Below are 24,262 nucleotides of genomic sequence, written 5' to 3'. Positions count from 1 at the left end.
TGGCAGACTTATTCTGCAACAGATTTTTTTTTTTTTGTTTGTTTGTTTTTACTTTCCCAGATTCTGAGTTTCCTGACTGGTGCTGCATTTGCAGCATCTGCGAACAATGACTCAGCAGCAGCAGCAGCAGCAGCAGACAGTTGGTGTTTGCTCCAAACATGTTTTACTGGTCTGGATAGGGCTGAGATGAGCAAAGTTGGGTTTAAAGGCCACTGTCTCACAGGGTTTGGGTGTTTCTTTCTGAAGTGCACCTTAATCTAATTAACTGATCCACATATTGTGGGGTGGTCATAACCATCAGCTTTGTAACAATTGTATGTTGACCACAGAGTAAATGTTTAGTCTAAAAACAGTAAGTGCATGGTGACTGTTGGGCCACACCAGACCAAAGATATGTGGATATATTATGTTTGTATTCAAGTTCAAATCAGTCCCATAGTTGTTAAAGTTTCCTTCTGCTCTGAACTACGATCAGTTCATACAGTTACTCATTTAATGGAACTGTAGAGTCACTAAGAGGGTGCAGAGAGTTCATCTATATACTTCATACAAGAAGAAGGACAAATTAACCCCTAATCGCAGCATCCACCAGCCTGACATCATCCCCAGAAAACTGTACTCATTCTTCTGTTTGCTACTTTAAGATGGCAAATATCCAGGCTTATTTGAAGAAACATAACCTTGACTCAACCACTTTTCAATACCTCCAGGCCTGTATCTAAGCTGCCTTTTATCTCTGAGATTAAGCAGAGACTGGCTCTAAAGCAAGTCGCTGTGCTTGCGGAAAGTAATACCATTTTCTAAGAAAGAAGTCAGTTTTTTGACTGAACCGCTTCACTGCCTGTGTTGAAATTTTAAATAAACTTGTGAAGATTTCAGAGGCAGGGTGGTGCTTTGTGATAGGGCTGTTGTTTTTAAGTGCAGCATTTTTTTTCCCGAAAGCTCGAACGAGGTTGCATTGGTTTGCAAATATAAGGCTGTTTTTGGAGGGAAATTGTTCTCATCATGGTCAGGGATTAAAACAGCTGCTTTAGTCACCTTATCTGCACTGACTATTTTCAGACAATAATCTAAAAAATTTAAGGAAATTTGCAAGTCATTATTGAGTTTTAATTGTATTAAATGTATCAGTTGATCCAATAACACACAATGTATATGTGGCTGTGGGTTCTCATCCAAGTTGAATTGGAATGGTGTTATAGGAAATAAAACTTTTTAATGATTTCTAATGATTTTTAATGAGAGTCAAGAACCCCGCAAAGTGCGTTAAAACCATGTAATGCATGGCTCCTCATTGTTTAATTCACTTATACCATGATCGCATTCCATAAAGATTTTATAAAAAAATGTTTATTTCTTTTTTTTTTTTTTTACAAAACTTGCTAAATAACCAAGAGTTTAGAGACTATTTTATGTTATGTACTTTTTCTGCTAAACAACCGTTGTCAAGCTACAGCGCATTTCTCTCATTCACCCGTCAAAACCCAGCTGATATGTACCAGTTGATTAACAAGTTGCTATGGTGACGCCCATAACGGAGTGAAGTAAGAGTGATTTAACTTGCAGAACTACATGTGCTTATATACAAAAATAATGCACGTCAGTTGGCATTAGCATTATCACTGACCATGGTATAGCTTAAATAACATTATATTAACACATGGAAGCTATTATGATAATAAAACATACTTTTTCTAAAAAGAGAAATGCTCATACTGTATTGTAACTAATGAAAAACATTGAACCAAGTGGTAGATTCTTTACTTTTGTCTCAGTTTTTTTTTTTTTTTTTTTAAATCAATCACTACTTGTTCAAATCTACATTTTCTTGATCCTTTCAGCTAGGTCAAGGTGTGTGGCTGTACTGGAAGTTTTGCATCCTGTTAAAGGGGAGTTTTCCCATCCCATCACCCTGTGAACAAGACAGGAATGAACCAGAGAAGAGTAATGCAGTTTTGTATGAACTGGCTGTGAATGAACCCAACTATTAATGGATTGGGCTAATACGGATTATGTGATTGATTGGAGTATAATTGGATTACAGTTTATTGGATTAAATTGGATTAGATTTCAGCTTTTTAAAAAGAGTATTGAGATGACTGTCATGAACTGAACTGAATAAAGCTGGGTGTATTTCCTATAAATGTGGCTTTTATGGATGCTGTTTTTACACACTTCAACTTATTTGGAGACAATATTTCTTTCAAGTTCAGTTGATACTTTCCCTCCACATGACGGTTTACTGGACTGCAGGGAGTTTGCTCCTTTCAGTTTGGATGCTCACAAGTTTGGACCAAAGATGAAAGGAGACCAGGTTTTCAGTCTCTGGGGCCCTGTGGCTGTTCATTTGAAAGGATAGACTGACTGTCCTCTAAGTTAAACCAAAAGCGGTGTAAAATATGTTAACAATTTCAGGCCTTTCCCAAATGTGAAGTCTCAGAGTATTAGCATCAGCAGCTGCATAATATTTGCTGCAGGTGTTGCTGATGTGCTTTGTAACATTTTTTAACCTGTTTTTCCTCTTCATCAGGGCATTCTTCTCTTCTGTGAACACCAGGCCTCCACCTTTGATATGTCAAAGCTTCCCAGCCACAGGTTTGAGGCCATGGACCACTTTGCAAAGTGCTTTCTGATTGTGAAGTTGAAAGGCAGCCAAGTGGAGGGAGGTTTCCAACAGATGGAGGAGGACAACCGGGACTGGAGGGCTGTACGTGTGGACTTAGTGTCACCACCTATAGATCGTTACGCTTTTACTCTTCTTGGCTGGACTGGCTCCAGGGTATGAAGGATCATAGTGAATGATTAGTAGAAAGAAAGAGATGTAGCCATTTAATTCTTTTACTGCTTGAACATCATTCTTACTTACACCATTATGACATGTAGTTTAAATATTATTAAAACAGTCTTTGCCTGTTTGAAATGTTACTTTTAAACTGCTTTTTTTTCTCTTTTATCAAACGTTTAGCTGAAATGGAAAAACAAGTCAAGATTAAATCGTCTGTAATGCTTTATTTACAAAGATCACCTTGCTAATGACATAAAAGGGATACATGTCCTCCACGAAGCCTATGCATTCAGGCCTCACAATTTTCTACTAATCCATAAAACAGACAAGCAAAGCAGATCATTGATTTCAGACTATCGATTCCCTCTTTCACAGCAGTTTGAGAGAGACTTAAGGAGGTTCGCTCGATCGGAGCGACGGATGCTGCTGGACAACCATGCCTTGTATGACAAAACCAAGGTACTACTTCCCTCTATATTCCCAAACAACAAGTAATTGTGTGATTCTCAATCAACTTGTGCTATTATTTGCAAAACAAGAAATAAACAAAAGAAAATAGTTGGTCAGCTATGTGGTGAAGACAAGTGTAATAGGTATTTATAATGTAGGTATAATAATATAGTAATAATATAGTAATAGGTATATAGTAATATAATAATAATAGGTATAATAATATAGTTGGTTTAATTACATTCTTTAAGTCACTTTTTATTCAAGCTGAAAAAACTAACAAATATTTTATCTTTAGTTGGAAGTTAAATGTGCCTGCTACATGCTAAAAAGATGAGGTTACTTGTTGATTTTTACTTTGCTAAGGGATTGTAAAACTGAATTCATGTTTTATTTCCAGTTAACAAAAAGAACAAGAATGCTAAAATGCCTATAAATATTCAGTTCAGTCTCAGCAGAGAATGTAAACAATATGTTGTGGTTTTACAGTCGAAGCATCAGATCTGTGAGATGACATTTTTTCTACAGGAATAATTTTTCTGTTGCCTAACCAACAAACTTAAAACCTCATGTTTATGTAAATCTAACCATGTGTGTATATATTACACTAAATGTACATTTGAAAGTACTTGAACATTTATGTAAAATGGGAGTGAAGAAAAAAGGAGTGGAGTAAAATTGGATAAGCAAGTGAACTGAGGAAAAACTATAGGGGATTTAAGGATGAGACACAAACCAGTGATCTCTGGCTTGAAGGTTAGGGTTATATCCCCATCCAAGAATCCCGCCTGCTTTCTGACATGACATTTGACGTTGTACTAAGAGTGGCAGCTGCGGATGTCATCGGGTTGTGAACATATGGAAATATAGATGTCTTCTAGTTTGCAATGAGATGCATTGAGATATTATAAACTACATAACAATGCCCTGCATATAAAAGATTTAGAGAAGAAGAAAAAGAGGGGGAAAAAGTGTAAAATGTCCCTGTGGATGAAAAAAAAAAAGATCAAATCAAATCAAAGATACTTTGAATTTCCCCTCAGGGATGAATAAAGTATAAATGTATGCGCCGATTTTAATCAATCAATCAATCAAACTTTATTTATGAAGTGCTTTTCCAACATAAAATATGTAACTCAAAGCGCTTTACAGTTTAAAATCAGACATTAAGGAAACACACAGACAGACATATTATATAAAAAGATACAAAAATTAAAGGGGTGCTATTATGGTATTTTAAGTTTTCTGAGCTTTCTACAGTGTTACAGTGTTGAATCCTCATCAGACATGTGAACGGCACTGTTTTTTATCACCTAAACGCATGTTTGAGTTTGAATTTGAGTTCCAGCACTCTCTCCGTTCTGTTTCCATTGCGATGAAAAACGCGTCGTTTAAGAGAGTTTTTTCTACTTGGAAATCCTTGTGACGTCCCGGGGGATAAGGTTCGGTGATTGGTTACCTTCTACTGGTTAACAAGGGCATGTACAAATACATCAGGCGGGTGGAAAACGTCGGATAAAGTTATTTCCAACAATGGCTGGTGGGTTTACCACAGAGAGACATCCTGCTGCATTCGTTGCTGTGGGTTGCTGTTTTCCACTTTGTTTTCAGGGTCTGATTCAGGTTCCAACATGTAGGGCTGCATGCTATGTGTTGACATTGTGTTTTGTTTTTTTTATTGCGCTCTTATTAGCCTAATCCTTCTGTTTATGAGATGTCACAATGACGGCGAAAGCAGGTGCGGTGCGCGCTCCCGATGTAGTGCAGTGCGGGAGGCGGGGCTTAATGCGGAAGAGTCTCAATCCACTCGTTTTGCCCACAGGCTGATCTGACAGCCTACGGAGAGGGTCGGTCTGAAGTAAATAAAGCGATTTGTGACAATAACTCGATCAATCCCAGCCCTTCTGGTCTCAGAAATAAAAATAAATTAGCCTGAAATGCACATAATAGTTCCACTTTAAACTTGTTGTGAAAGGTTGAAAAGTTCTTTTCATGCTAGAAAAAAGATAATTTGCCAAATAATGTCATAATGTCAAGTGTTTAGCTATAAAACAACCTGTGAGTCTTTCAGAGGAAGATGTGAAGAGTCCAGCCACACAGGGGGAAAGCTTGTATCATTCCTTTATTTTAAACAGTTTTATCACAATGATTTTATTCCAGATTAGTTTTTTTTTGCACCATTTTAGAAATAACCCTTATTGCTGTTAATATCCATGAAAACATCACATGACCATTCACATGCACCCCACATACAGCATATTGCCTCAAAAAAAAAAAACAACAAAAAACTAGAGGCACATGCAGGAAGCCTAGTTGTGGCTCACGACTGTAAATTAAAGGCAAATCCCTGCTCCTCAGAGGTTATTGAAAAGATCACGGCCCCAGTCAAGAAAACTTAACTTAAATTATTCATTATGATGTGTGTCTCCTCCGAGTGAGTAGAAAGATGATACCGTGTGGCGGCAACATTTTTAATTATAGCACAGTGCTCGGTAGGAGATGGGCAGGGTCTGGCTTTCTCCCAGCGTCTCACACAAACACAAACGAATGCACAGTATGTGTTCATCAGTGCAAGTCGAGATAGAAAAACACATCATAGTGTTTCAGGACATAAAGGCAAAAGCTTGTTAATGTAATTGCATAGGGGAGTTCAGGGTTCCTAACACAGACCCAAAATGAATAAATCACATCTTATCTCATACAAAGGTGTACAACTGCAGGGTTAGGAGGAGAAAACCTATTTACAGAATACCACATGCATATGCTTTGCATGCCTACAGTGTTGCAGCTAATTAGAGTTTGTTGGGGAGTTGTTCTTTTAATAGAACCGTGTAAGCAACAGAAAGGTTAAAGGAGATAGGTGTGCTTTCATGTCATGTCTCATACAGTGGTGATAATTGTATGATTTCCATTTGGGTATATGAAAAACCATTTAGCCATGCAGAGAAGTTATTTTTCAGATGTGAGAACTGGCTCTGACAACCGACGTGATGAGCTGAGGGGCATAGGTGGCACAGAGCACACTTACATTTTTAATGCTGGAAATACACCAGAAGTTCATTTTAAGACTACTCTAAGATTTTAGAACAGAAGTAAGCAGCTAAAACAAGGTGATTTAAACCGCATGCAATATGTGTGTGACATTTATATACAATCCCATATGCTGAACAAAAGCATTTCAATGATAAACACATTTTCTTTCACTTTCATTTTGACTTTTATTTGATTGCAGATGATTCATGTTTAAAATAAATGTTCCTCAAAGACATATTGGGAGGGATTTGCGTAGTTTCCTTCTACAATGCCTGATCACATTTATATGCATCAAGGTAAAGGGACCCATGATCATCAATCCTGTAAATGACAACATCAGTACCCGTCATTTATTGGTACCTGGTAAAAACAATTGATGGTCGTTCAGAGACACCCTCACAAATGGTGCTTAAGACTTTACTGAGCACAAATGAAGCATTGTGTTTATCTTCTTTAGACTTGGAGTGAGATGAATCATCACACTGTGGAGACATTAGATTAAAATTAGATCAAATTTCTTTTTTCAGTATTTTTTTTTTTTTTTAATTTTTTTTTTACAATTTAACATATCAATGTATCTGTTGAGCTATTTTTATATATTCTTTATTCATTTATGATTTTGGCATATCTTTCATAATTCACCGACCATAAAAGCAGTTTGTACTTTTTATTTATGCCCACCATATTGGATTTAAACCCTTTTGAGTGGTTTGGTGAGGCAGCACCCTCGGTAAAGTTCAGTAACACCTCCATGATGGCAGCATTAATACAGAAAAAGTAACTGAGATTTAAAAGCACCATATTCTGCCTTCGATGCACAGTGGTTTTGTGGTTAGCACAGTGGCCTCAAGGTCACTGGTTTGAGCCTCAGTTGGGGGGAGGTTTGACCAATAGCCTTTCTGTGTGGAGTTTGCATGTTCTCCCTGTGTATACATGGGTTCTCTTTGGGTACTCTGACTTCCTCCCTTAGATTAATTGATCACTAAATACTCCCTAGGAATGAATGTGAGTGTGCATGGTTGTTTGTCCCTCTGTGATGACCCTGTGATGGACTGGGTGTACCCCACCTCTCTCCTGATGATTACAGGGAACGGCTCCAGCTTACCTTGGATTGATCCTTGGACTGAGTGGTATAGACAAAGAATGAATGATATTTTGCTTTGAAGACAACTTTTTAATTTCCCAACTCGAATAAAACCACACATTGCAAAGGAATAACTATGGAAAAATAAGGTCCAGATAATAGAGAATTTTGACACAAAAAAAGTGACGACACGCTTCACGATATGTGTGCATGAGAAACGTGACAAATTAACAACTGAAACTCCTGATGATGTAACGCCTTTATATTTTTATATGTTATTGGGTAGTTTGATTACAACCACAATAAAAATACATTCATTTGTGAGGGGACTTAAAAACTTTTGAGTTAACCAAATGGATTTCATGCTCTACATGGTTTGCCTTCATTCCTCCCAGTCTCTGGTCTACAGCCGTAAGACACTGATGCTTGTTCCTGAACACAAAAGTTCTTTAACATGAACCTAAAAAAGTCTAATAAGCTCTTTTGCTGATTGATTTGCTATTCAGGAAGAAAAAGTTTATTATCCAAACAAAAGTACAACCAAGAACCCAAGGAGACATCAATCTTATTAGTGACAGACATCTTTGAAACCCCTCTTTTTCCAGTTTGTGAGACTTTTCACTGCTTCCCCCCAACTAATTTACAATGCGTAGGACAGACAGGCGAGCTGCTTGAGTTTCGAGTTTAGTGCGACAAGGGTGTAAGGCGTATCAGTGCGCAGATCGACAGGGAAGACACCCTGTCACCACAGTGTCCCGTCAGCTGCTCCCTGGGGGACAGAGGTCAGAGTCCCCGAGATCACTAGGTGGCAGCTCCCTGACAGATATTATACACAGCCAGCCAACTCAGAATGTGTTTATTCAAATGCAAGGGCAGAGCCAGGCTTGCTGACAGTGCAGCCATCCGTGCACTGTGAAGTGGACATCAGGGAATCAAATGCAAACACGTTCTTCTTGCAGAATCTTTGCAAAAGAAAAAAAAAAAGTGATTTAGAAGAAGTCAAGGCTCAAGAGGAGATGGATGCTATGAAAACATCTGCGTTTTTTTAATACCATCAAAGCCAGTTTAACTACTTCTGCACATGCACAGTCCCCTGCTAAAAAAAAAAAAACATCTGAAACTCCAAGGTCAGCAGGAAGCTTTACACTCAGTCAGAATGATGCAAAAGTCTGACCTGTTCTTCATCCTGCGCTCCACATCACAGCCGTAATTACCGTAATGAAGATCAATGTAGTGTCCCGGTGTCTGTCCTGTCGCTGCCTTCACACAACACAGCTTGTTCTCTCTTTGCCTTAAGGCAGGAAAGGAAACGCATAGCCCATTTCCTTTTCCTTTTACTTGTCCACATTCACCATCATTAATTGGTTGGACGTATGGCTGAAGACAGTGTGATAATAGGGCTTTCATCTCTTTTGTGTTCCTTCTAATTGGCCAGCAGTTTTTGAGAGATCCTGCATCGCTCCTGTGACTGGTGTCAGAGAAACAGGGGAGCGATGAGGACTGATGTCTGATTAAAGGGGAAACATCTCAGCTAAGGACCAAAGGCGGTCATTTAGAGGACTTTAATCTTGCGAGCTTCCGAGAGACTCTCAATGGACACAAGCTAGTCTCTGTCTTATTATAAAATGCTTTAAAAAAAGATAAAAAGGCTACAGTATACTAATGATCTCCTCCCAATTAAGAACAGGCTCAGGGGAAATCCTTGAATTACCACGTGGTGGTGGTGGTAGTGGGGGGGTTGACAACTGTCAGGCAGAGAATCACTGACTTTGGGTTCTTACACACCAAATGTGCTCCCAGGTTGAAACATTTACTGAAAGTCGGTTTGATTGCAAAGGTGATGAATCAGGTTTGGTTCTGGGCCATAGCGGGAACATAATCAAAACCAATTACAGAAAATAACCCCACAACACGAGGCTTTATGGGCATAAGGAGATGGATGTTGACAGTCGAAGCCCCTTATGCTCATCCAGCCTCGCATAACGCAGCAAGCAGACCTGCGACTTGTGTCCCGAATATGGGCTGAGGAGCTTTATTGAGGATGTTAAGGTATACTTGTTTCACCTTGGTTTCTCTTTTTTTTTTCCTGCTATTTGCCTTACGGGAGAGCCATACAGATTTGCCAAAAGGTCAGTGTAGGAAGTTTAACTCTTCTTTACGGTCCGAGTAGATAAAGGATTGGGTTATATTGCGCTCTGGGGGTTTAGGTAAATCTTTGTGACCTGCAATTCGGTGATGAAAAAATACCGCGAGCATCAACAAAGAGGTTCATGAATTATTCTTTGTGCTTTAATACATAAAAAAAGAATTTGAAGCAATTTTCAGCATGCTCTTTAATGTTTTGATATATATGTTTTCAATTATTGAAATGGCAAAGTTGAAAAGGTTTTGATGGGCAAGAGATCTTAGTTGTACTGTTTTGTTTGTATTTTATCATATCACCTGTTATGTCAGACATGGTTTTATGCATATTAGCTCTAAGACTACAAAGACAAGTCGTCCTCTGACACACTGGCACATGAAGCTATTCATGATGAATTAGAGATTAATCCCAACGCATGATTGGGATTTCAGTTCTGAATCTGCTGCAGATGCTCTGGCATCATACTCAGTGTGCCTGTCCAAGCTGTCTTTTTCCTCATGAAAAGTTGCACTTTTATTGAATATTTACATTTTTCATGACGGTGAAATAGAAGAGCAAAGGCCACCAAAAGCTAACCTACATGAATGGTGATTTTTTTTTTTTTTTTTTTTTAGAACACAAAAGATTGGGTGATTTTCACCCATGCTACATAGGTTTTAATGTCCTTTATTGGATATATATCGAAATAAACGTAATCACATCTCACACCTTAATGGCTACTCATCCTACATTAGTGTTCTAGCTTTAAGGGTTGTGTGTGTGCCGTCCTTTGTCAGCTAAAGCCACAAAAGTGACATATTCCTTTGGAAACAAAAGCCGTTAGTTCACTTTAAGTATTGATTTTTTCCCCCCAAAAATAGCTATGTGGCTTCATCTTTATTGTTTTGTAGATTAAAGAGTATGACTTAGGAGACTTTTCAGTACCTTTCTATTAATGACTCAGCTTATTCATACATTGTTAATTTACAACTGTAGTTATTTTAACAAGTTCAAACAGTCCTATTAAAATAACTTATTTTTAATCCAATTAAATCCAGTTCTTTATAATTGTATTCAATCCAGTTCATTATAGTTATAGTCAGATGTACCATCTTTATTTAAAGCAACACCCCAGATGTTTCTGACCTTAAAAGTCTGTGCTTCTGATTTGTTATAGTGGGTCATTGACATTCATTCATCATGCAAAGTCCTGGAGCCTTCAACGCCATGTAGTGTCCTGAGACTGAAAAAACTCTTAGCAGCATCACATGAGAGCTGTGTTTCGCTTTGCAGAGCTAATACACAGCACTATGTGTGTGTTAACATACATTCTTTCAGGCACCATGGCTGATACAGTAAAACACAACAAGAAAAAAGAAAAAAGAACAGAAGAAGAGAGAAAAGGCAATGGGAAGGAAACTACTTTTGCAGTTCGACAGAAATACATAGAAATGATGACTTTAAATTCCCTGTGCAACATGCCAGGAACTTATTAACCAGACCCAAAAATATCATGTTGCCCTGACTGGTGTGAACAACAGGCTGCTACAACTGCACCGTGCTGCTCTCTGCTACTTTTAATGCCTCTCTTTTTTTTTTTTTTTTTTTTTTTTGAGTTATTCACCAATTAAAATCCTTTTTTCTTCTTCTTCTTCTTTTTTTTTTTTTTTTTTTTTTTTTTAAATACAAGTAAGCAAAAGTAGAGGAGCAAAGCCATGCCATTTCTGGAAAACAAAGATTGATTATTGATTTGGAGATATATTTGCATGACCTGCTCCATTATGGAGGTGACAGATGCTGCTGGAGAAACAGCTGCTTATTTTCCGATGTTGCAACAGCAGTGTGTTAGTAACACTGTGTTAACTTTTTTAGAAATTTTGTGTTACCTAGATACAAGGGAGGAAGTGCCTTCGGAGGGCGTCCTGCAGTTTTAGGACTGACTGAAATTCTAATGATCCACTGGTTAGCTCATTTTTTGTTTTGTTTCTTTTGACTCATAGATGAAGTTGTCAGTTTTGGACAATGAAAATACGAACAGAACTGTCAACGGATCACCATCTGGTGGTGACTTGGATCAGATGGCTGGGGATTCTGCCAGACAGACCTAGTGGGCCTAAATTACTTGCCAGTGTCTGCTAGGGGATCATTTTCTTGTAGTCATTTCAATTCTTCTCTCTGAAAGAGATTTTATAATGTCCCGTGATTTTTGCTTCACACTTCCTTTGTTCAATCCCCTGCAGTGGTCTAAAGCTTGTTAATACCTAATTTGGTGACAACCGAAGGACCCACTACTAGATGCCACTGGTGGAGGATGCTGGTCAGTGACATATCGGAACATGTTTTTAAAACCTTAAGCAGCTCAGTATTTTGTTAAAACTGAAGAGGCCTTTTGGATAACACCTTAAAAGCCATCATTAAAAAATCTGGTCACTCTGTGTTTAATCTTAAGGGATTACAATGACCTGGAAAACTTGGAATCTACAGTCTTTTGGGTGTGATCCAAGTGGCAACCTCCGGCGGTTAAAAGTGAAGCCCACGCAGAAGTGCATAAAACTGCAGTTCCCCCTTCATCCACTTGGGGCTGGCTCCAGAACAGAGCAAATCTCCATAGACTCCCATGTTTAAAAGGCCAACTTCACAGCAGAAATAAACATGTTTACCCTGGTACAAAAATCCATTTTTACTTTAATAGGTCAGGTTTACCTTCATGACAACTGTGGGGGGGGGGTTAGAAATTTTTTTTTTTTCTAACTCGCCTGTTTAAAAGTAATTTAATCTCGAAGTTCGGCATATTTTGTGGAGCGTGTCCTCTTGATTGACAGGTGCCAATCTCTGGCTTCAAGTCGGAAGAATGTAAAACAACCGCAGTTTTTAACCGGTTAAATACGTAACTTAGCTTTAGCCCACTTACCTCTGTTAGCTGGTTAGCTCCTGTTAGCGCTGAGTTAGCTCGGTTAGCTTTTAGCTACAGAAAGCTCGGAGTTCGCTCGATGTCAATCATCCACCATGACGCTCACAGCCCCCCTCTCAGCTCCACCTCTTTGCCCATATTTGTATTTTCCGGGCGAGACGATGTGCATGACGCTACCAAGATGGCGATGGTATGAACCGCCCACCGAGCTTCAATTCAGCTCTTCAGAAACCTATGGGTGACGTCACTGAGGCTACGTCCATCTCTTTATAAACAGTCAATGGTGTAATTGCAGAAGGTTTGGAGAGGGATGCAGCTGGAAAATGGAAGCATCTCCAAATCTAAGGTCATAGTTTTCTGTTGGCTCATAGTATATTTTTGTAAAAGGAATCTGTCTGGGTGGAGACCACATAATTGATCCATGGTTCCCTAGAAATACCTCTGGTGTGATCAATATGCGTGTCTGTCAGATTTGGCAGCAATACCCTACTTGCCAGAACTTAAATGCAGTTGTCTTCAAAATATACTCTGCTAACTGGAAGTGCCACAAGTACTTAGTAGAAGTATCAGTACTTGGCAAACACAGTTGACTTTCAACTGGAGTGTGAGGTGGCAGTGCTCACTGGGGTGGTGAGCAGTGGAAGGAGGTAGGTTGGCCTCTGTGTGTATGTGTGCGTGCATGTCCTTTGCTGTAAGTCTGAAGGTTTGTGATAATTAATATGTGTAGTGAGCTTGATGAATGAGGACAGGTGGAGGATTTCATCATTCCTACACAGACTGACTCCCTCCCTGGGCAAGAGGGTTCCGTGACCCTGCCCAACATCTCGAAAAAACACAACCCTCTATTCGCTGCTGGATCTACCCTTGAAACTTGTGGATGTTTCTGTGTAACTGTGTGTGAATGCTTAACGTTGCAGTTCAGGTATGGCCAAGAGCCAAACCAAAGTACACCTGTTATTAATATGTTCATATAAATCAAGTCATTGTCAGGTGTTGGGAATATCTATGAATACTTTTAGGAGCTATATGCATGGGGCATGTTCTATACTGTGAGTTTGGGTGTGTGTATCTTTATGTGTCTTTCTCAGAGGGTAATTACTCTATGTCATGCGTAGGAGTGTGATTAATGAGGCTCTGGTCAAAAGGCTGTGAGCATAGATGTCCTGCCTTTGGTCCTGAAGCACAGATACAGATATGAGAGGATCATTTATATTCTCCGTCTTCCCAGCTGACACCTTCCGGCTCTACACCACATTCTTGTTTAGGTCTCTGTTAACTGGGAGTCAAACAAAAAGAGAACAATGTCGATGTTACACCATAAAACACTACGCTGTACATATAAACACATAAACCAAGGCTTTACTAAGCATCTATGATTTCCAAAAGTTCAAAATATTAACTCTTGTCAGATAAAAACAACTGATATTTTAATACAGGCATAAAACTATAGTTTCAGAAGTTAGCTGAAATGAAATGAAAATAAAAGACTAAAAAGACAAGACGATGAATCCTATGGATGATTAAAACTGCCTTGGAAAGGATGAGGAACTTGACAAAGAGTCAAAGTTATTGATTCAACAAAGCTCCCCAGATCCCCGACCCAATCATCAAGCAGCTGTGGGAAGCTCCAAATACAACACTCAAATCTGCTCCTTACATCCACAGACCTGCAGAACTCACCAGAGATCACTGCAGCTTTCTCCGGTGGATACCACCTGTTCTCTAGGCATAATGGGAGGTTTTGCAGTTGATGACAGCATATGAAAAAGGGATTCTTGTTCCTGGCATTCTTGGAATATTTTTTTTTTCTTAAAATAAAGGATTAATTAACAGGAGTATTTCTAATCCATGTCTGAACCCAACAGTAACTGCCTGAATGAAATTTATATAAATATCTTGCTTGTTTATTATTTTTGCTTTTACCAAATAGATTAATATCTTTTAGGGCTGGAACTAAATGTAAATATATTTAAATACAGGCTTTTTCATAAATGATTTTCATTAAAGCATTTTAATCTAACCCTTTAAAGCCAAACTTAAGAAAAATAGGGAAGAGAAATTCAATGTTTTAAATCTCAAGTTTTATTGGACCCATCAACAAGATTTGAAAAACAAATAAAAAAATTTGGGGGGGTATTTTTTTTACCGTGTGATGAGTCAAAATTGTTGAAGTGTCTTCTGATTCCTTGTATCTATTACATTACATTTCATTACAATACATTTGATTTTATAGGGTTGAATGGATTTTACTAGACTACTTAATCAATTATAGAAACATATATTTTAAACTTCAACTTTAAATATCAAATACATTTAATCAAATATCCCTCCAGTAAAAAAAAACCCAAAAAACTAGGAACTATCCATGGCCAAAACTGAACAGATCTAAAGTTAAAGGACCATTGCACTAACTGTTCTCCAGTTTTTATTTATTTCTTTATTTCAGACAGGTCAACATTACTTTTATTATTCATGTGCCTAAATATATACACATACCTTCATATACATAAGCATACGTACTTGCTTACATTCATACATAAAGTCTATAACAAAGTATGTACTCTGTTGACAAGTATAAAAAGGCAGTTTAAAGTTTAAAACATATTACAATACTTTTAATTTACTCAATATATAACTACACTTTTTATTATTAGGCATTGATTTCTGACATGAATCCATGGTGGATCAGCTATTGGCAACTTTGTGTGTTTCATTTTCAGTATAGTCATGGAGCAGATCTGTGACTGCAGCTTGGAGCCGTGTGCTGCATGTTGACTGTCACCTCTGGAAAAAATGAAGTTACTTTATGGGTCTGAAAACTCTCTAGATATAGCACCCAAGTAGCTAAGTTACTCGCCAAGCATTCTCATCATTGATGTTTAGCTGACAAAAACTGTGTGAGGCTAGCATGTCTCCAACATCTCATTGGATCTATGGCAGGGGTGTGAAACTTAAATATACAGTGGGTCAAAATTTAAAATTGGACAAACTTGTTAGACAACAATGAGATTCATTTATTCATTCATTCATTACTCTAACCACTCAATTTGATGAAGGGTCGTGGGGCATCGACCCCAGCAGTCTTTGGACAAAAGGCAGGGTACACCCTGGAGAGCGCACCAGTCCATCACAGGGCCACACAGAGACAAACAACAACTCACACTCACACCTATGGGCAGTGAACCTGGACAGTGGGTGGAAGCCGGAGTATCCGGAGAGCACCCATGCATACACGGAGAGAACATGCAAACTTCACACAGAAAGGCCACTGACCAAACCAGCGATCTTCTTGCTGTGAGGCCACAGTGCTAACCACTATGCCACCGTGCACCGTGCCTCCAACATTGATATGTTTTTAAGAAAATTACAGATATAATAATGGATCTAATAGATTGGCACAATCAGCTACTATGTTTCTGCTCAGGCCCTCATTTCAAAATGGGTAAAACTTTACAATAAGGGTCCAAAACGGTATTCAGTAATCAATAATTATGGTTAAGTAATGCTTATGAAGCACTAACATTTGTAAATGTTTAGGTCAGGATGCTAATGTTCTGTAATATCTTACTTAAGATAAGGTAAGGGCTGCCAGATGACATACACAACACAGCATCAGTAAATGATTAAGACACAAATAATTATTTATTAGTGACTTTTGTGAATGATTGCTTATTAGTTACAATCCAAGTTATGTGCACCTTATAGGAAAGGATTAGTAGATGCAGAAGTTAGTAGATGCATACGTAAGCTGTTAATTACAGCTTATTCACTAAAGTAAAAAATTATTTGAGAAATTATTGAGGGCTGACTAACATGTTAACTGATAGCATTATTAATGTTGAGGAATGCATACACAGTGACTAATAATGACATTACAACTGCTGTAAACACCTGATTATGAATTAAGTAAGGTTTAGTAGCAATCACTAATTATCTGCTTATCAATGCAATAGGCAACATGATGCTAAGTAACACATACTAATAATTGTTAACATATTATTTAACAGTTAATTAATGATTATTAATGCACAAGTTATGTTAATTAAGGGACCATTGTTGTAAAGCGTTACCGAAAATGCTTGTTTTTTTCACTGAGCAAACAAGCTTACAAACTTTTATCATGCCCATTTTTTTACACACACACTCCCTCATTGAAGGACTAGGCTTATTTTGCTGTCTCTGCTGCAGTAGCTTGAAGTAGCTATGATTACTGTCAACCAAGGAGAGATTCCTGTCCTGATAGACTCACCAAACCACCACCAGAGCATTCTGGGCTTTGTAACACTGACAGTACATGTGCTGCATAATACCAGCAGGGCCAGCTCTGGTAGTTGTTTGGTATTGCCCGGCTGGCCAAATGCAATCATACTGCGGGTCAAAATTGGCCCACAGGCCTCAGTTTGACACCTATGGTCTATGGCATGAAAAATTAAAGCAATTGTGAAAGAAACTGGAGAGTCCAATACTGAATGAGCAAGGTATGCTTAGTAAACCGGCTGCTGAGTGTAAATTATACACAAATACAGCATTTCCAAGGCTGTCTTAAATGGTTTAGTATTAGTTTTCTGGAGAACTGATTTAATTATGATTATTTTTTTAAATTATTTATAGGAACAGATATAAAAAATACAATAAAAAAAGCCCTTTCTTTGACACTTTTGCACAAATAAAAACACCCACAGTTGTATGAAATGCTACTCTAGATTCCTCATACATATTTAATATCCATTACCAAATAAAAATCATCCTGCGGGTTGTTCTTCAAATTTTCTCTGACAAACATAAAATGTTTCATTTAAACTGGGTTACAAATAAAAGATACTGCAGTCATGAACAGTGCTTCTTTTCTCTCCTGACTACAGGGGGTAGGAGCAGAATCTAATACAAAGCTCACTGTCAAATTACTACATCTCAGATGTAAAGTGCCCCCCCCCCCCCCATCTTCTTTCACCCTCAAAGCACTGGATGAGTGGACAATTACAGGGCAATTGCACTGGGCTTTTGGGAGTAGTGGTTCTGAATGCTCCCCCATGGTCGGCTGGATGGCGGCTGTTCGCGTTGGGGACGGGGGAGCTGCCTGGAAGGAGGTCCTCCTGTCTCGGGCCAAAAATGTGGGAGGAGAGGTTTAATTTAGCGAATGGGTGCATATACCCTCTGGGCGTCACACAGAGTAGTGCACGTACATATCTGTGCATACATGTGACAGACACACAAGGGGGGGGGGGGGGGGGCTGTCCTCTAAATATCCTGCTGGCCGGCAGCTGGTTGGGAAATATGCCATTTTAACAGTGACAAGTGTGGAGTTCGTATGGCTGTGGATCTCTTTCTTCGGAGCTACATTTGCAAATGCTTCTTCCTGACCTTAGCGCCACATCTGTTCCCATGAATTTTAACTAATAGAGGTAGATGAATAGATGTGTTGTAGCAGCTTTTAAAAGAAGTGGAATACACTGATTTTTTTTTTTTCTTTTCAAGGTCAAACGTTAGTTCACTTCAGCCTTTAAAGTGTGGTTATTAGATTTCAGCTCTAATTTACTGGTCAAATAGAGTACTTTAACTTATCTACTTTCTTCTTTTTTTAAATTACATTAGAAAGTATCTGTTCATACTGTTGGAAAATGAAGAAACCTTCAAAAAAGGTTGTGTTGTGTTCTGGCTCATAGCGAGACACACAGGACGAGCACCACTTTCCAGATTAATGGAGTCCCACTAACTAAACCACCAAACAATTCTTGCATTATTACATACTAAATCAAAAGCAACCAGTAGCAGTCATACTACTGACATTTAAAGAAGCTTATGATGACCTAATTAAACCTTAATGTCTTATTGTTTAATAGCCACATATGAAAAGGATGCACCTTTTTTCCAGTTTGCATGAGATTTTCTTTACTTTTTTAAATGAATGATTTTAAATTACTTTAGTTTTACTCATTTATTAATTTGCTGGTAATTAAACACCTCAAAACCTGATCAGAATTATAAAACTAATTCAAAAGTGAGAGTGTGCAAATGTCTGTAATATTGAAAGTGTGCATGTGTAATCTTTTGTGGTTTTGTTGAGTAAAATTATAAAACCTTAATATAACTTTTGATTAAATAATTATATTCACTCTCATTAGGAGAGAGTGATAATTTAGGAGAAATAAACAAAAACATTACATGTATCATATTTGAGCATAGTGCATGAGGCTTGAATTTCATCTTCAGGATTAGTTTCTAATTTTTTAAACTGGGAGAGCTTTGATTGCTGTTTACTTAAAGTACGACACTAACTGGCAGCTGTACTTTACAAATCGCAACGATAAGCCTTTAAATCCTTTGGAGTTTTGTTTTACTGCTCATAAATCCAACTTCATCCTTGACTGAATGAGAATGACTACTAAATGTGCTTCATACAACTTAGCTTTTTACAAATATGGAACACGAAAACACTGAAGTAACAAATTGGTGCTGCAAGTCAGTCTAATAGAATAATGCATACATCAACTCTGTTTTGTCCTCACACCGTCCATATAAAATAGAACTGAGGACAGCTGAGTGTAGATAATCGAGTAAGAGCCAGAGGGTACATTCATTTTTCCATTTCCCTTTGTCTTACATGGCTACAAACAATACAAGGCATTTCATTAGGATCACTTAGTGGATTCCAGGTTGAATTATTGTTACTGTTCATTATTGTGGTGGAAGCAGCTTATTTCAGGAACATTGCCCTCGTAACTGCAATGGCTGATCAATTTTCAGGAGCAAAAACTGATTTAAAGTTTTCATCCTTGTTTCTTTCCTCCAGACTTTCTCTTGTTTGTGGATGGCCTGTTTTGTTACAGATGGTGCGCGGTTTGTTAGTGCTTGGTTTTTCCCTTCTCAGTATTGAATTGTTCTCCGTTTTTTGCTTTCAACTCTTCTCCAGTCACATAAAATCACCCTCTGCTGTAGGGAGCACAGAGGTAAGATATAAGGAGTAAATGCTTGTCTGTGCTGGAGCTGTAGACTCTGTGTCATTTACACACTGAAACAAAATCTGTTCCAGGATAACAAAAAGATTCACGGAATGCAAACTTCATGATAGGAATGTGCTGCAGTCTGTAGGTTACCTTCACAGGTTTTCAGGGCTGGTATGTACTGTATAAAGCTACACACTTAAGCATTTATTGCAAGAATATGTATTAATATTATTATTATTATTATTAACTGTTTGGTAACACAAGGTGAGCAAGATAACAAGCATAAGCACATCATTATGATACTTAATGAGTGAGTTTATGATACAGACTTGAAGGTAAACAATATATTAATGTTGCTTTTTGAAGGCCTTGTAATCATGAAATTGTGGTAAAATAAACTGTGAATTGAATATGTGTACAGCGCTACTTCTAAAGCTGTGGTTAGAGAAGAAGCCATGGATTCAAGTATTAGCGCTTTAAATGTCCTCTGCTGAGATCATAGGAGCCTCTAAGATGAATAAGTCAACAGGTCTTCATCAGTCAGGCCAACATGACAGAGCAGCGTGATAAAAGTCACTATGTGGAAAAACATGACAACCTGCTTGAGCTCCAGCATGAATAGGAATATGAAAGGGACTTATCTAATATCTGTCACTACAAAGAACATGGCTGCACAAAGCACCGTGACAGAAAAGCGTGTGGTAAGCATCATGGTATGGGTTGGTGTGTTTGCTTTACAAGATGGTTACGACTGAAGACATGATAGTACTCAGACTTGTCCAGGACATAATGGCATCACTTGCTACTTAGGGGTCTTTTATATCATGTCAAAAATCAGCTGTCAGAAACCTTTGGAACTAAGCATCACTCAACACATCATCTGTCTTTTCAGTGTGTAACAAATCATGGGTTCAGTCAGATTCTGTCCACTCCTTCTTCACTGAATCCATCTGATTAACTTACCGTCAGGTCTCCCATAGTCCTTTAACACTAGCAGGGCCATGTCAGCTTCGGTTCCCAAACCTAATTTAGAGTTTAGACCTAAAAATACTTGGTTTAAAATCCCCCAAAATGAATGAATGAATGAATGAATGAATAAAGGAATAAAACCTGGGACAACAACCTCATGCTGGTTGTAAGTGCTGAATTATCATGCTGTTTCAATAAAGTTGAAAAAAAGGAGCCCAATAAACAATCATTCATCCATCCATCTATCCTTCAGTCCAATTAAGGGTGTTGGGCAAGCTGGAGTCCATCCCAGCGATTATACAGGTGCCCCCTTTACAATCTTACTTCTATAATGTGATTGTATGATCCAATGCGAGGGAAACGGGAAAGTAATAAGTCATGTCACCACATCACATGCTAGCAAGTTCTGAACTCGTGCACTGCCGGACTTAGCTAAAGAAACACAGACATTGTTGTTTCCTTTTTGGCTTGTCATTCAGAAGGGGTCACCACGGCGAATCATCACACAGGTGAATTGGCATATGTTTTAAACCAGATGTCCTTCCCGATGCAATTCTCTGTATTTATCTGTGCTTGGAACCAGGCCTCAGAGAAAGTTGTGTTCCCCTTGGGGCAGTAGCAGCAGCAGCAGTGTAGGGGGCCAGGACTCGAACTGCAGACCTTCAGGTCACAAGACAAGCAGTGCTACCTCCTGAGTCACAGCCACCCCCATCAGAGACTTAACAACAGATCTAACAGTACAAGTTGAATGCAAGATGAATCCTGAATTAGCTGCTGAAAGGCAGTGCATCACTAGGAATATTACAAGTTCTGTAGGTTTTTAATTGAAACCATTTTCAAAGATGCCTAACTAAACAAGACATTTGTGGCATACCACATCCGAAGAGAAAAATGATCCAATTTTACACAAAAATGTTTTAGTTTTTCTCCTTCTTCCTTCTGAACTTTAAAGTTCTATCCTGTTGCAAAAGTAGTGTACATTAAATGTCACACAGAGCACTTAGTCACCTTCACAGTGTTAATGTGCATTTTCTCTTTGTGTGAGATGCAGTGAATGGTCTGTCGCTGGTTTCCTGACATTGGTCTGCTGTGGAAGAGCCCTGAAACAGCAAGTGACAAATAAACCTTAGATAATGCTGAATTGACTTCAGAACAATTCCTTCAGTCAGTCAGACACTCCACAGAGGATTTACTCAAGGGGATGTTAAACAGTTTGTTTTGCCAAAAGTCCTTGTACTATACAAAACACTGAATTAAGGGTCTAAATTGGAAATTTAAATCTTTCTTTTCAAGTTGTTTGTAAAAACTCCAATCATTATAAGTTATTGTGTAATCATATATCATGGTGATAGATATAAATCAACAAAACATTATGTGGAATTACCTTCTGGAAGGCCTCTATCTTCTTACAACTTACTCTTATTTCAATCGAGATTTCTTTTTAAAAAGTCTACAGCTCTCAGCTGATGTCATCAGGCAGTAACAGGCTCACCAAGAAGCAAAGGGCTTTTTCAGTCAGTTAACACTCATCTCTGCAAAAAAACCAAACATCACTCCTCCAAAATGAATAACATCAAAGCCAAGATGCAACGCTGCCATCGTGAGTGAAAACAGCCTAACAGCGGGTAGAGCAGTCATCGCTGCAAGTGTAATATTATCACTGCAGATAGAAATGTCACCACCTTAGGTGTCAATGTCATCACTCTGGGTAGAGACGTCATCTAGGGTAATAACATACCCTCCACTCCTGGTCACATGAAATGGCCAATTATCATCTACTGAGTCAACAAGAGACTTACAAAGATATGTCTCTGTGATGTGACAAAAAACTACCCAGGAAAAATTGGGCAGTTATATAAATAGACCGATACACTGCATGAAGACATCTTGGAGCAGAGGTGGATGAGGAATAGCTTCCTAAGCTGGGATCAGACTGCAGGATTTAAAAAATCTCAACATATCTCATATTTTCAGGCCCTCCGCTCCAGATTTCTCTTATAATACCTTGTCTTACTTTCCAAGGGAAGCTTCCACCTACTGGTTAGATAAGGACAGGAAATGATGGATTACACGAGTCACTCGGATTTGTAAATAGGATTTGGAAAATTGGACCATCTCAAATGTTGCAAGCATGTGCATTCTTGCAATGTGCTGTGACAAAGTCAAGTCAAGCACGCTGCTATATCAGCCGTAAAAAATTGGTGCAGGTCTCCATCTTTCTTTCTCTTTTTAAGAAAAGAATGCATAAAAACGTAGGCAGTGAATGGATGCTAGTAATGATGAGTACAATGCCACGAGACTGACAGAAAGGGTGTAGCTGGTGCACACGCTGGAAAAGTAGACACACATAATGTTGCAGTTGTCTTTTGAATATGGGACAAATGCCATTAATTTACACTGTTCATGACTCACAGATGTTTTTCCCTTGACAAAACGTGACCATTTCATCTTTTTACAGTCTGCTTAAAAGCAGTGCTTGGAAATGAGTTTTTGGGAAACAGGCCACTGCAACCTGTTCTCATATCAAAGGTGTGAGAAGACATTTTCTTTGGATGGGTTTTATGGTGATAATTAATTCCCTGGATTTTCCTCCAGAAAAATTATGACATATGCACTTACCTGCTACTTTATTAAATATACCGATTCCATTGCTTATTAAAGCTATAGTTGGTAATCTTACTCAGAGACATTTGAAGGGGGCAAGACAGGGTGCCACTATCAAATCTTGCTGACTCCCCAACATTACCTTCCCCCGTTTTAACCCTCTAAGCACCAAAGTTGCAGAAAGAAAGTTTAACCCTGTTACCACTTTGCACTGCTAGATGGTAGATGTGACAGTTGACTGTCAACATTTGACTGCAATCTATATAAAAAGTTATTTAAGTAAGCTGAAAAGATAAACATAGATATATAGAAGAAACATAGAAACACAGTTCTATTTATGATATATTACATTCAGCATCAAAGGTTCAGGCTAGTGGTGACAGTGTGATGGTATGGGTAATATTGTCACCAAATAAAATATTTATAATTTCTGAGAACGCCACCAACCAACAGGAAAATAATTTTAATACAATCAAAATAATAAAAGAGAAAGGAGGTTTGTCCAAATGAAACAAAAGATATGAACAAATGAGTGGGCCACGGGGCCTGTGCTACTCATTTACTCATTCACTGTCCATACTGCTTCATCCAATTCAGGGTCACAGGGAACAATTAGGCGAGAAGCAGGGAACATCCTGGACAAGTCGCCAGTTTAATGCAGGACCAACACCACTGGAAACAAGAAAATCATTCACACTCATTCCTAGTGAGAATTTAGAGTAAGCAATGAACCTGGCATGCATGTCTTTGGATGGTGGGAGGAAGCCAGAGTACCCAGAGAAAGCCCACACAAACATTGGGAGAACATGCAAACTCCAAACAGAAAGGCCACAGTTTGAATCCCCATCCACAGCTGGAGTTCTTATGAGAGACCTTCTTTATGTGTGATGCTAATCCCCACAGCAGCTCTGATCTGTGCTACTTGCCTAACGTAAAGTACAAAGATTACCGAGCAGACCAAAGCCAAAAATAGGACTACCAGTGAGTCCGAACTCCTTAAAACAAAAGGTGGAGCAAATGGTGGTGGTGTCAGTGGACGCTTGAGGAAACTGTTCACTTTTTGCTTTATAACTCTGAGGTGAGGTCATCCAGATAAACACTCAGAAAGATAACAATTTATTTAAAATAACAATCCCAAAAAGATCACCCAGGCAGGTAACAGCTGGCGTCTGTTGGACCCTTTAGCTGAGCATCAACTACACACCACAGTCTACCTGAGTATTGTTGCTGGCCACATCTAACCCATCATGACCATATTGTACTATCTTCTGATGGCTACTTCCTGCAGGATAATGCACCATGTAACAAAGATCATATCATCTTCAATTTGCTTCACCAGTCACCAGATCTCAATCCAACA

The 24,262-nt window shown here is 38.5% G+C and overlaps 1 protein-coding gene across 1 annotated transcript in view; it reads left to right on the top strand.

Moving 5' to 3' along the window:
* Positions 1 to 24,262, top strand: part of dntt (deoxynucleotidyltransferase, terminal) — a gene marked incomplete at both ends in the record, with an annotated part of 136,870 nt that overhangs the window by 85,106 nt on the left and 27,502 nt on the right. Inside the window, 2 exons of the mRNA XM_079249223.1 lie at positions 2,531 to 2,779; positions 3,161 to 3,244. Coding sequence (XP_079105349.1) covers positions 2,531 to 2,779; positions 3,161 to 3,244 — 333 coding nt within the window. The remainder of the gene's footprint in view (positions 1 to 2,530; positions 2,780 to 3,160; positions 3,245 to 24,262) is intronic.

This window comes from Telmatherina bonti, assembly GCF_933228915.1.
Source record: "Telmatherina bonti genome assembly, chromosome: 11".
Lineage (NCBI taxonomy): Eukaryota > Metazoa > Chordata > Actinopteri > Atheriniformes > Telmatherinidae > Telmatherina > Telmatherina bonti.
This window is presented reverse-complemented; position numbering and strand designations above follow the sequence as displayed.